General features: G+C 42.4%; 1 protein-coding gene across 2 annotated transcripts in view; it reads left to right on the top strand.

Moving 5' to 3' along the window:
* Nucleotides 1-10554, top strand: part of RGS20 (regulator of G protein signaling 20) — a gene marked incomplete at both ends in the record, with an annotated part of 40466 nt that extends 29912 nt beyond the window's left edge. For both annotated transcript variants that reach the window (XM_084260805.1, XM_084260806.1), the window contains 4 exons: nt 3537-3685; nt 7598-7681; nt 8492-8726; nt 10366-10554. In XM_084260805.1, coding sequence (XP_084116931.1) covers nt 3537-3685; nt 7598-7681; nt 8492-8726; nt 10366-10554 — 657 coding nt within the window. The remainder of the gene's footprint in view (nt 1-3536; nt 3686-7597; nt 7682-8491; nt 8727-10365) is intronic.
* Nucleotides 10555-14796: the final 4242 nt, after the last annotated feature.

Genomic DNA, 14796 nt, shown 5'->3' with positions numbered 1-14796 from the left:
CTCTTTCTTGGAATGTGATACCTATAGTACTTGCAGAGAAGTAAATTACTTCCTGTATCTTTCCAGAATATTCCTGCTAATATACGTGACAGTCACATCCTAATTAGTTTGTGACCCACTCCAAACTGCCATCAAAAGTACGATATGACTGCCAACAGCCACAGGAAATCCACGCACAATCATCACTGAACAGCTCCAGAAGTCTAAAGCTTGGGCTGTCTTTAAGCCAACAGGTGCCTCACAGTTTTCACAGAATCACAAGGTTAGAAAAGACCTTTTAAGATCATCAAGCCCAACCATTCCCATCCTATGCTAAGCCATATCCCTAAGTACCTCATCTACCCTTTTTTTAAACACATCCAGGGAAAGTGACTCAACCACCTCCCTGGGCAGCCTGTTCCAGGCCCCAACAACCCTTTCAGTGAAGAATTTTTTTCTAACATTCTTTTTCTTATTTCCCATTACTCTGGTACAGCTCTGCTCTCATAAGAGCACACTTTATCTACTAAAAATCTCTCTCAAAACAAAACTTCATCACATAAATGACCAGTACCTACTTGCTCATTCAGTGAGAAAGTTAGCATACATCTGCCAAATGAAAATGAAAAAGCACCATTTAATCTGAAACATTTTTTGTGTTGCTCAATCCTTCATTTTCTGTAAACTGTGTGAGAAATCACCCGATGACAAGCACTGGTAAAAACCCATCGCACCAAAATCAGAATCACAGAATCATAGAGGATGGAAGGGACCTCCGGAGATCATCAGGTCCAACCCCCCTGCCAAAGCAGGTTCCCTACGACAGGCTGCACAGGTAGGCATCCAGACAGGTCTTGAATATCTCCAAAGAAGGAGATTCCACAACCTCCCTGGGCAGCCTGTCCCAGGGCTCTGTCACCCTCACTGTGTGAAAGTTCTTCCACATGTTGGTGCGGAACTGCCTGTGCTCCAACTTGCAGCCATTGCCTCTTGTCCTGTCTCCACAGATCACTGAAAAAAGGCTGGCCATTTCCCTCTGTGTCCCACAGTTCAGATACTTATAAACATTAATAAGATGCCCTCTCAGTCTTCTTTCCTCAAGGCTGAACAGCCCCAGTTCATTCAGCCTTTCCTCATAAGGGAGATGCTCCAGTCCTTTAATATCTTCGTAGCCCTTCTCTGGACTCTCTCCAAGAGATCCCTGCCTTTTTTATATCAGGGAGCCCAGAACTGGACACAATACTCCACAAAGCCTTGTAAGTAAGGTGCACAATTCTCAGGCGAAACAAGTGTCACGATGCTGCTGGGCAGGTTTTGCCACACAGCCCCTTACACACTCTTCCCTGCATTAAAGGCCTCAAACAGCAAGAGCCACCACCTGAGATGGTAACAACGGATCCAGGACAGTCTCTCAAATTAAGCCACAGTGGGATGATGTGGGGAGGGTGAGCATATTCTTCCTACTTCCATTGTCCTTTACCTTTCTCCTTGGGAAAAAAAGCAAACAGGAACCAGCTTTTCTATTCACAGCACCATCAGTTCAATGGTAATATGGATTAGACAGACACACACAAGGGAATCATCCACATAAAACATCTCATAAGTAAGAGTAGATGGATTAGGCTGTAAAAACTGCACGTATCGGAACCCAAGTTACACCCTCCTAATTGATAATATTTTTTAATATTGAAAGAAACCCGAAATATTGTTGGATATATTATCATTCCAGTAACACTCTATATGCTATCACTTTCTAGCTGAAACATGAAGATGCTCCATTTAAAAAAGCATAGGTATCAGGAAGGAGATTAATACTTAGGGGTTCCTTCTATTGCTGTGAATCTGAAACACTGAAGGAAAGAAATCCAAACAAATGCATCTTACATTTCACATTTATTCTCCCACATTTTGAAGTGAGAAAGGTTGTGGGCTTTTTGGAAGCTGAGTTCTTTTCCTAGTTTTCTATTTCTGGGCGTTTAGGCATTGCTTGTCAGATCAGGTCTACAGAGTTACAAAATGGGTTATCATTTCTATCTGTACTGTTGTTTTTATATTTCATTCCTCCTGCAAAACAGGTGCATCTTCTGCTCAGCATGGCATGCATTTTTCTCCTGGGAGAGTGGGTGGTTCTCACAAAACCAAAAACTATTAAGGTCTGTAAGAGAGAAACAAATCCAGCATTAAAATATGTGGCGCTCTACTAAAATACTCTCCTGCTGACACCCCTCCTGGGTCTGCGACAACATCTGTGCATTCTCCCTCAAGTTACAACAGTAGTGTTTCCTAAACCTGGCTGAACATTTTCAAAAGGAAGGCAATTTTTAACCATCCCTTTTTCAGCTCATCAGATTACGTTTCAAGTCTGGTATTCAATTATTGATTCAGAAAAGAACTCAAAATTGGTAGAGCCTAATTGTAATTCCCCTACAACTGTCATGGCCTCAAAAGAGGGTTTGGCAACCTGAAAAAAACCTACACCCAAAAGGATCTCCCAACACAGGGGGATGACTAGTTACATATCCAAAAATCAAATACAGTAAAAATGAAGAAAAAGGTACTCATCTTTGTACAAGCCAGCATTTCATCTGTAAAAAGACACCTGTCACCTAGATACGGCACAGCCCTCAGCATAATAGGAAGGGCACTATTAAGCGCCACATTGGTCAGAGATAGGTTGGAAAGGGACTTCAAGGGGACTGGTCATTTCATCACCACCACTACTCTGCACAGGCTGCAGAATCCAGGCTCCAAAAAGGTTTCCTAGAACAGTGTAAAAACGATGAGTGTTTCCACCACAAATCATTTCACGCTGGGGGAGGCGACCGTAACCTGCACGCTGAGTATCAATGTCCGGCCGTGTGTTTCCTCCATCAGCAATTCCTCATCTTCACAGAAGCACCTGATTCCTTCTTGAGAGAGAAACATTTTTATGAAAGCCAGTGGCCATCAGAGCTGCAACAGGCGGATAAGTGCTGGCCCTTCCCCTTTGCTACAGACAGGGCAACCAGCAGGTTTGAGAGTCCTTGATACTCGCCAAAGGCCACATTTTCAGGAGAGCTCAGGTGTCTCACTCAAACTCCACTAAGGCTGTGCAGTGGCTAAGAAATAGAGATGGAAAAAAAAAAAAAAAAGAAAAAAAAAGGCTTCTAGCTACCTTTATTCTGTGCCATTGTCTTTGGGGCTGGCCTTGAGGTCAAAAACCTCAGGAAACCCTTTTCAACTCCTAGGCTTACTTATACCTGCATTGCAGCCCTCTTGAGACCCTTCACTTCCACCTTTTTCTCTCTGCATCACCACTTTCTTCTTTGTATTCCCACCCATGTGCAGAATTTATTAGCCCCTTGCCTTTCACCACACCACTTAAATAAACTGAGAGGATTTTTCTAAAGGATTCAACACAGAAGAGCTTCTGGGGGGGTGGGTGGGATGGAAATCAAGCGCTTAGCTTTTCAGTTCCTCTGGAGTTGTGGCCTTCAGCAGTTCTTGGTAAGACTTTTAAAGCAAACAAAAGGAAAGAGAGATGTTGATTACTCCCCCCTTCCCTTGCTGTCTTGCAGCCCATGGGATCGGAGCGGATGGAGATGCGCAAACGGCAGATGTCTACGACCCAGGAGACCCCAGGCGCTGCACAGGCTCAGCACAGAACAGGAAATCGAGGGTCCAATGCCTGCTGCTTTTGTTGGTGCTGTTGCTGCAGCTGCTCATGGTAACCCCTCTCACTCGAGCCTCTAGGGAACAGAGCCACAGGGGAGGGACACATAAGACAGGGTGTAAAACAACATAAGCCAAACAAACCACCTGGGCAATTCTCCAAATCTGGGGCTGAGAGATGACTGTGCTCCAGCACTAGGCTGAGAGATGACTGTGCTCCAGCACTAGACACAACCTTCTCATTTACTCTCCCCCCCTGCAATTGATATTTTGATTTTTTTTTAAATTTCTGCACAGTCTCTCTTGTACTTTTGTTGTTAGTACTGTGTAGTGGAAGGTCTGTTTCATCTAGGTTCTCCCCAGCATTGAGCTTCACCCAGGTCTTCCAGTAAAAACTGAAAGCTTTAGATTTTAGTAAAAACTGTAATAGCTTTAGATTTAAGACTGGAACTTAAGGAGCAGCACAGATGCTGTTAAATTGAGTTAGGAGAAGGTAGAAGAATTTGTGGGTCAGGGAATGAATAACCACGTGCCCAGTACTTCTGCTGTTTGAAAGGCAACTGGATCTGTTGACATTAATAAGGTGCTGCCAACTCACGGCAATTGCAACTCACATGAAGTTAATCTTTAGGATCAGAGATTTCAGACATTGTGAGACCTGCTGAAGGATGAGTTAAGCAGTACATAATTCAGAAGCATTCCCATTACAAGGTGTTAATTTTTCTTTCTTACCAGGGAAGCAAAAAGAGGAAAAGGAACCAACTTAATTCCTTAAATGAATGATGCATTCACCTGCTTTCTCTTAGCAGCTCCTCCACACCCAAGTGATTTAATTCAAAACTGAAGTAAAGCTTCAGATACTCAAAAGTCCTGTATCTGTTAGGGGCCAAGTGTCAATCCTTGGGTGAGGCCAGAACTCCCATTGAAATAAGACAAAAAAGTCTTAACACAGCCATAGGTGCTCAACCAAAACACTGACAGCAAGCTCAGCGTTCCTTATCAGCGCTCTATCCACCACCCAAACAGTTCAGAGCAAGCAAACCCAGCACCCAGGTGAAGGGAAGAAGCCATAAACAACTTCACAGCCCAGGCTAGGAATCTTTTTTGGGTTGCTTTTCTTTTCCTTTCCTTTCCCTTAACAGCAGCTGGTAGCAAACATGTTGGAGAACATTAGCTGGGGGAGAGCAAGTTACTCCTCTGCTATTGGTCCCCAGCTCAGCAGGAGCCGAGATAACCAATTCCATCCTCCGATGCCGACAGTGAACGTGTTGGAAGGACAAAAGGCTGCTTGCAGTGTTTGTTTTTGCAAGATCCCAAGTGAACTGGCTCTGATCCTACAAAGCCCTTCAGTGGCCTAGAGGTAGACTAAGGTAGAGTTTAAAGGGAGATTAAATGGTGCACCTGAGAGTTCGCTGCCTCGCAGAATGACATCTACACTACAGCATTACCACCCAAGCTCCAGCACCATCTGGACAGCTGTCCAGCACAGGCCCAAGGGGCTCAATCTACACCTCCCTATTACACAAACCTGCATTCTTCCATTAAGAGAAGAGGGAAAAAAAAGAAAGAAGATACATTTATCTACTAAGTCAGAGTACAGACAATTTGCATTTTATCCTTCAAATAGTGAATAAAGTGCGCTTTTTTTTTGCCATTTTACCAGATATTCTCCAGGATGCTCATTTTCTGTGCACCTCACCATTCAAACAATTCAAAGAAAGCAATTTACTCAATAGGGTGTGTGAAATTACTCAAATTTCATGATAAGCCTCAAACTTCTATTTGCATTTCAGAATCATCTGGGAAAATGGTACAAGCTCCAAAACAGAACAGCCTGGTTTAGCTTTAAAATAATTAGGTTTTTTTCTTTTTTTTTTTTTTGAGAACAATTGTTTTCTAGTAGCAAGAAATGCAAAACAAACCGTAATTAAGCTATTTCAGTTCCCTATTCATAGAGCCTTTCCTCAAAATAACTCAAGTACTTTGAGCTGAAAAATTATGAATAGGAATAAAAATAACTGTCTACATGAGTCATGCAGCTGAGCTGCTGAACATCCAACATCCAGCACACTCTTAATAGTAGATTTAGAGTGAAGAAATGGTGAAATGAGTCTCTCAGCTGGATGCTCAGAGCCTGTGTTCATTCCTACAGCCAAAACTCAAGTCTCCAGTGCTTTACTCTTCCAGATCCTGAAAAGATGCACTACAGCACTAGTGTCTTTTTTTTTTCCCTTACATTTCTAGGGAAAGAGCCTATCTGCAAGGCATTTTCTGAGGCATAGCACGTTGTCTCAAGGAAGCTTTTGTTATTTCAAGGAAGCTTTTGTGATTTCTTTTGCCATTTTCCCCTTTCGAGCATTATCCTGAGAGGCTGCAGTACTCCCATTGGATCTGTTGGTTCCCCTCAAGCCAAGAATAGCTCTGAGAAGCATACCACTTCTCCTCTGTGTGTGAAAAATACATAATACATCACTTCCCAAGAGTACAAAAAAAGGCAAGAATCTCTGGTAAAAAGCGTAGTAAAGAACTGAGCCCTATACACCCCAAAAGAAGATAAAACTAACAGTACTTACTTTTTTCTTCTGAAAATGTGAACTGAAATATCTCACTGGCTTCAATCTACAGTTCAGATGTTGCAGGGGGGGCAGGGAAGTGTTCACAGTAAGTGCTTTCCAACTTAGCAACAGCAAAGCTTCCCTGCCTCTTCACTGCACGGGCTGCCTTGGCAGAGAGGCAGGTCTCTGCACATCATGGACTAACACAGGAGGAAGCAAGAGGAGGAGATAGCCAGTGAAGAGCAAGGCTGCAAACAGGACAGAGCCATCAGCTGACAAGGCAGAAAGGACAGAAAAATCAAATGGTTTAAGGAAAAGCCTCACTAGAGATAAACAAGGTTCTTCAGGAGTAAGGTAACAAAACTGTTACGACATTAGCATTAAAGAAAGATACAAAGTGAGAAACTGTTTGATCTGTTCATAGAATTTATAACAACTGAATTGCTTTACTTTAGCTGGAGGACCCATTTCATGTACATTACAGGTTTCTAAAAACTAGCTATTTTAACTAGCATTGGATGAAAGCAGCAGGAGCTGACAGCTCCCCTTCCATGGGATGTGAACAACTCTCTCAGTGATCACCAGCAGTGACAGCAAACATTATTGTATTTTAAAGCTGCAAACAAGCTAATACTTATTTCCAGTCAGACATGCTCAAGATGGTATCTGGCAATGATGTATCTGCTCTCCGTGCTCCAGGCCTCACAGTTTGAAGCAGGTACTAGCACTTACTTAAAGTTACAATCAATTACCACGCAGTCTGGTTATACCTACATCTGAACTCTGACAGATGCTGACACTGCCAACGACACAGAGAAGCATGTTAAAGTTTCTGCTCCAGCTCCTGAGCTCTGGCTGCCTTGTAACACAGTATCACCATGCTAAACCAGAGTCTTGGCCTCACTGTGCCCTATGGATATAAAAAAACAGCCAAGGAGAAAAAACAAACCCAAAACCAGAAGACCAAGACCACCGACCTTGAAACTCAACTCACATAAAACCATTGCATCAAGCACACACAGCATAGTTAAGTGCCAGTGGAGAAGAGATTTGCTATATGATCACAGGTACCTGTGGATATACACGTGCTTACATACGTATCCCACGTACATATGCTTGCGTGTGCGTACGCAGCCATAACGGGACACAGTGATCCTACGGGTCCCCTCCACCTTGAGATACTCTACGAATCTCCAGTCCCTGCACAGAAAGTCTACATGATGCAATCCTGAGCAGCATTCAGCTACACCGTTTGCCAGCTTCAAACAACTGAGTAGTACTGTGGCTGCTGGCAGCTTCTGTGCTTCAGCCCGATTTTTATTTTTTTATTAAATATCAGAGGAAAAGCACCTGGTGTATGTCAGCCTCTTCCTTTAGAAAGGGAACTAATTCATTTTTTTTCTACCTTGCAGTCTCACTGTTAGAAATCAAGACGAAGAGCGAACAAGAACATCTCATGAGCTCCAAGCAGAGAGTATTCCAAACTGTGAGGAAAGGTATGGCCTTCACACTAAGTGTTTGGCAAGCCAAAATGAAACAAAATATGCAAATAACTATTATTATCTATTTGTCACTTCTGCTGAATTTGTAGCCATTTGTCTCGCACCTCCCAAGGAACCAGAGGTCTGATCTAGAATATTTTACCTTATTTACATGCAGCATGTAACCACATCCCTACTTTCATAACAGGGCAGATCAAAACCAGCATTGTAAACACCGTCTCCCCTTTTTTCTGAAGTATCTTTTAAATACATCCTGTTCCCACCCAGCAACTATGTGATGAAGGTAACTGGCAGTGCTCAGCCTCACAAAAGTAATAAAGAGGAGGTCGATCCTCCCAAGGGTCAGGCAACTGTCTCTTCAGAATTGCTCAAACAGGTAGGAGCACCTGTGAAAACATAACAGACAGGAGGGTGCCTTTTATGGGGTTTGAACTGTTGCTTCTTTCCATGTTTTCATTCACTTCTTAACAATGATTCTAAAAAGGACTATTGGGTACAGAAAAAATCCTGAACCATTGCAAAGGGACTTCTTAGTTGCAATTACTTTCAGCAGTAAACTGCAATTTCTGCCTTGAAGTGCTGGCAATCACCTGCATCTCAGCTTTCCCTAAGCACGCTTTCAAAAAAGCCTCTCAGAAATAAGTTTACTGGTGTTTGCACTTGGGTAGTTCTGGTGAGGAATTAAGAGCCCCATGAACCTTGCAATTTTGTTCCACTGGGATGGTAGCTGCCTCCTGCCAGCTGCAAACAGCTTGAGTAACGATCATGCATTTCTCTCTTCTTGTCCTCTCCTTCCTCCTCAAGTCCTGCTCCTACTCTTGAAGAAGTAAATGCCTGGGCTCAGTCATTTGACAAGCTGATGCTTACTCCAGCTGGCAGAAATGCTTTTCGTGAATTCCTACGAACAGAATTCAGTGAGGAAAACATGCTTTTCTGGATGGCCTGTGAGGAACTAAAACAAGAATCCAACAAAAGTGTCATCGAAGAAAAAGCAAGACTAATTTATGAAGATTATATTTCTATCCTTTCTCCAAAAGAGGTATGTTACTTTCCCCAATGCATTCTCTGATGCTGCTTTGCACACTTAGTTCTAACACCCCTTTACACCCACAGCTATACTTGAGTGGTATACATTTTCCCCCCACATTCCAGTGCCAACAATGGAGATTTAAGGGAAAAAGGTAGAGCCATTGTTGTGGCAAGATGAGGTCAAAACTACTTTGACTGGCTGCAAGAAAGCTCTTACCTGTGCTACCCTGACATGCTGATGTGTTTAGTTCGAAGCACAAACGTACAGGTGATCATCCTTAGAATCATAGAATGGTCTGGATTGGAAGGGACCCCAAGGATCATGGAGTTCCAACCCCCCCACTACAGGCAGGGCCACCAACCTCCAGGCCTGGATCTACACAAGGCTGCCCAGGGCCCCATCCAACCTGGCCTTGAACACCTCCAAGCACAGGGCATCCATCACCTCTCTGGGCAGCCTGTTCCAGCACCTCACCACTCTCTGTAAGAAACTTCCCCCTAATATCCAATCTAAACCTTCCCTCCTTTAGCTTTAATCCATTCCCCCTTGTCCTGCCATTGTCTACCCTTTTAAAAAGTTGATTTCCTTCCTGTTTCTCTGCTCCCTTCAGGTACTGGAAGGCTGCAATGAGGTCCCCCCGCAGCCTTCTCTTCTCCTGGCTGAACAAGCCCAGCTCCCTCAGCCTCTCTTCGTAGGGGAGGTGCTCAACTTCAATTTTATTTGCTGGACAAATCAGTTTCTTTTTGCTCTGCACTTATGAGAGGGCCTGCATGTGTCTCCAAAAACATGGTAGCCACACATAAAGTGTTACCTGCAAAGCCCAAGTGGCTCATAGAGCAGCTGACAAAACATGCCATGGAGCAAACACACCAACTTAGTGAACATTTACAAAACTACTTGTCACTCCGCTGTTAGCAAATATGTCAAGCCTCCAAGACTCTTTAGTTCAGTTTTAATATAATCCTACCAAGCAGGCTGGAATTTTAAACCTTCCAATATCCTTGCAAAATTCACACAGTTGTTTGCAGTGCAAACCGTACTTAAGCACGTACAGAAATGCTGTTTAGCTTGGTATTACTGCAGGAGACTGACTAAAACATCTTTCTACAGACACTAGAGCTCAGCAGAAAAAATAGTGACATTACTTGGATGCTGTACAGTCATTACAGAGCCATACCTGTGGCGTGCATCAACTCACCCTGCTTTTTAGCACAGGAATTTGATTAAGCCACAGCTTCCCAGGTGACAGTTTCCATCTGCGTCATACTGCTTAGTCCAGATTCAGTCTCTACAACAGCCCTAACTCCTGAGGAAACAGTCACAAAAAATTACAGATCCTCCCTACTGTGGAAGCAGGGAGTCAGTTTGGAAATAGTCTGCCCACCTCCTGGGTTTCTGTAACATGGGGATTATTGCAGGCAGCAGATTGTAAGGTCGCCCCGGTGAGGAAACGTCTCTATCCACACTGGAGAGATTACTACTTGCAAATTTAAACACAGTCATTTCTGCCCAAGTATATTTAGCAGTTTTTACACTCTTGAAGGACACCAGCAGAAATGGTTAAACACGACTGTTTTCTCAAGCCTAAAGCCCCCGCACGTACTGTTCGCCACCACTAATTATGGAATTTTCTATTTTAAATATGCAGGTCAGCCTGGACTCCAGAGTAAGAGAAGTTATTAACCGAAATATGCTGGAACCCTCACAACACACCTTCGATGACGCACAGCTTCAGATTTATACCTTAATGCACAGAGACTCCTACCCACGGTTTATGAACTCTGCTATTTATAAGGACTTGCTTCGGTCCTTATCTGAAAAATCCATTGAAGCATAAGATTAATTTTTTTTTTTCCTTCTTAAATGTATTTATTTTAAAACAAATGGAACTCTGGGCTACACCAATCCACAGGGAATTTAATCAGATATTTACCTGAAAATAACTCAGGCAAGTCTGACCGCAGACTGAATGATTTAAACCCGCACAAGGCTCTGACACAATCAGCTAACTACAGTTTCTGATCAAATTCAGTGTTACATTGCAAAAGAGAAGGAAGAGAGAAAGTGTTGTTCAAAAAGATGCAGTGTTTTTTTTTCAAACCCAGCACGCAACTCAGCTGCAAATCTGTTACAACGTATGTCTGAGTTACAAATGCCAACTGAGCACCAAAACTAAACTTAAAATAAAAGCAGAGTGCTGGAATTTTCTGGAAATCCAAACCAGTTTCCCCATCCACACTGTGACAGAAGTAAAAACAGTGCTGTCAATATCCGAGTTACACTAGACAACGATTCACATGCTGTACAAATCGTACCTGGCACAGGTACACTCCACTTGTCTTGGTATATTTGATGTGCATACGGTGCCCGAAAAGATATCAGTGTGGCAATCTCAAGTTCATGAAAGCTAATGGCTGAAATAATGCTGCCTAAAAAAACCTTTTGCTGAAGAATTGTTATTTTACTACTAGAGTCTGCCGAAAGCATTTTTAAGTTCATATTGTTGATATTTATAAATTATTTACTTAATGAGGAAAAAAGAGTCTGGGCATTTAAATTCTGAAATAAAGCACAAGAATTCTCACATATTCTTCTCTTCCCTTAGCAGGTAGATGTTAAAAAAAAAACCCTCAGCATTCAGAAAGGATGGCAGTATCAACCATCTCTGTACATACTCTAGTCTCCTGTTAACCTGACAGATCTTGAAGAGGTTCCACTACACATACTCATACATTTAACTGACAAAAGGAGGAAGCTGGAACTACTCTGTTCTGATATAGCGCCACTTCAGACTGCCCGAAAGGAAAGCAACAGCTCTATCTGCCAATAAACAACGTCCATTTACAGTATCCCAAGAACATTACAGAATCACAGAATCATAGGGGTTGGAAGGGACCTCAAGAGATCATCAAGTCCAACCCTCCTGCCAAAGCAGGTTCCTAGGACAGGTGACACAGATAGGCATCCAGACAGGTCTTGAATATCTCCAGAGAAGGAGACTCCACCACCTCCCTGGGCAGCCTGTCCCAGGGCTCTGTCACCCTCACTGTGAAAAAGTTCTTCTGCATGTCGGTGCAGAACTTCCTGTGCTCCAACTTGCAGCCATTGCCCCTTGTCCTGTCCCCACAGACCACTGAAAAGAGGCTGGCCATTTCCCCCTGTATCCCATATATCTGATACTTATACATTGATCAGATCCCCTCTCAGTCTTCTTTTCTCTAGGCTGAACAGCCCCAGCTCACTCAGCCTTTCCTCATAGGGGAGATGCTCCAGTCCTTTAACCATCTTCGTAGTCCTTCTCTGGAGTCTCTCCAGGAGATCCCTGTCTTTTTTGTACCGGGGAGCCCGGAAATAGATACAATTCTCCAGTTACACTTGATTTCTGATCATATGTCAAAATCAGTAATCACAGGAAGTACTAGGATGAAAGTAAATTGAATCCACATAATCAGTTTGTATGTAGATCTGTTATTAGAATGACTGACTTATTTTAAATAGCAAGATTCACTCCAATTCCACTATACTAAACCTACCATTAAATTGTATTTTTTCCTGCACACATATTTCAATCAGACACATGTAGGTTGGAAAAGGAAATACAAAGGGAAAAAAGAAAAGCAATACCCCTAGAAGGGAAAAACCAGACACACGCAGTTCAGTGACATTTACTGTAGCCTTCTAAAGCCTACTTTTTGACTAATTCCAGCACTATGGAAAAGCACAAAACGGAGGGTTTCTGGCTCTGAAAAGAAGGAAGTGGGTGTAACAAAGCAGAATTTAGGAGATCAATTTAATTGTTCCCTCCACGTACTCAGCAGCAAACACATTCAGCCCTTACTGCATTCACATGAAAAACCTCATGGTCATTTGTTTAACAATTACACAGCACCAGAGGAGAAGACCCAGTAGACACAGGAAGTTAACAGTGATAGGTATGGAAGATTTACCATCATCCCCTTCCAAAAAGGGCAGCACTCTTTGACACATCAGCATAAACAAATAACCTTAAAAGACAGAGCAAAACAAAGTGCTTTTGCCCTCTGTAGCACGGCACCGGATAACTACGATTAAGAGGGTGCCCTTCTCTATACCACTGTTTAAAACAACGTGCAGTGGTCACTGCTGAATGCATGAACATTGGTCACCTCAGCTGAGTTGGTAGTAAACTCAATCGGGGCACTATCGATACAATCTGGTTACATGAAGTATTATGTGACAGGTAGTAACTGCAAAGCAGCCAGCCGGACGTATCGGTAAGGCAGCACTCACGGGGAGCCTGCAGTCAAACCGGCCATGCTGTACTCGTCTTAACCAGGGAGGGTAAGGCTGCTCTAGAACTTGAAGCTAACAAAGTAAGTTTAACTAGGTCAAATCCAGCTTGCTGGAGAGATCAGACATGCACATCAAAAAAAAGTTCAAAGCGTGTCATTTCATGCAATGGAGGATTTGGTTTCTTTTAAGTTATCTGCCTTCCCGGCAAAGATACCTCATTAGGAGCTGGAAGACAGACCGAACACTCGTACTTTATATCAAACAATATACTCTATTATTCTGCAAGAAAAAGAAAGAAAAAGATGCAATGAAATTAGAGGGGAGAGAAAACTATATTGGTTTGGGCAGTTCTATGGCTCAGATGTGACCATTAAAAGAAAATACTAATTTCTACTCTTGTTTACTACGTGCCACAACTCCTAAGCAATTAAAATTCCCTAGGCAATTTTCATTTTACTTCTGTGTTACAACATGCAAACATTTACAATGCACATCTTTCCTAGAAAAGCCTAACAGTTTTTTTCTGTTGTGGTTTAGGTTTAAGCTTACACCCAACACCAACAGCAGAATGCTGGTCCGGTCCCCAGATGCCCCAAAAGTATTTTTTAACCAACCAACCAACCAACCAACCCACCCAGCCCCCAATACATCATGTTATTTTGAGACTGCTTAATGCTGGATTTAATTACAGGGGACAACAATGAAAACAAAAACCAACCTGCACAGAAGACCGGTTTTAACTACATTTCATTACTATATACTTGCTTCTTACGCACAAATTTTCTCAGGGCAAAAATGAGTTGCACTGAAAAGTTGCTGTTGACGAGCTGTTACATGAATAGCAGGAGAAGATAATCATAGCGACACAAGACATTATTTATAATTCATCAAGTAAGAAATTATCACAAAATCAATTTATCCTAGCTTGAAAATAAGCATGGTTGGTTTGTCTTGGCATTTATCTAACTGCAGGATATCATTAAGCTCCAACAACTTTCCAGTCCACTGGTATTCCTTCTTCAATGCCTGCACTGCACAAACCAGTAACTCCCACAGAACATGCACACTGTTAAAGACTGCTCTTTTCACCAGCCTGCTAAGCAGTATTAAAATTGCATGGGCCCCTCCAGCCAATGTATTGTGCCTTACGCTGACCTTTAAATTCCAAAGTCATTAGCACAATACAAATGAAGGGGGGGGGGGAATACACACACATACCCCTACCCTGAAGGGCTATACTACTTAAAGATGGATTAAAATTTATCACACAAACATCATGTACTTATGCATTCTAATTACAAAGGATATCTGAAAAAAAGAGCAAGTGAAGTAGTGAAGCTACTTCATTCACCTCAATGTGAAGTAGTTTTTAAACAAATTTCCTCTAAACAGTAATTGAGAACACGTGTCTCCTGCCATGAAAGGTATCAGTATTGTTTCAATTACATTAATGTAAGATTTCCCACACTAGTGTTGTAAATAAATTAATCCCAAACCTTTTAAATTGGTGAAATTGTTCAAGATGAGTAATGATCTGGTGAAAGAGAAGATAATATGCAGCTGTATGAAACTGTACTTGAGTTCAACACTCCTCAGGTTAGTTTGTATGAACAACTACTAATGATCTACTTCAAAAGGCATGTGCTTGAAAGGTAATGCAACCACGTTCTGGTGAATGGTTTCACGTTGATGAATTTACAGTCTACCTAAGCTGGTATGCAATTTTCAATTTAGAAGTCACATACAGAATCCCAACACACAAGCAGAATCCCAAACTCTAGATAAAAAGACTTGACAATGTTTGGAA

This window comes from Gallinula chloropus (assembly GCF_964237585.1).
Source record: "Gallinula chloropus genome assembly, chromosome: 2".
Classification (NCBI taxonomy): domain Eukaryota; kingdom Metazoa; phylum Chordata; class Aves; order Gruiformes; family Rallidae; genus Gallinula; species Gallinula chloropus.
Note: the sequence above shows the minus strand (reverse complement) of the source record. Positions and strands in the feature narration are given on the sequence as shown.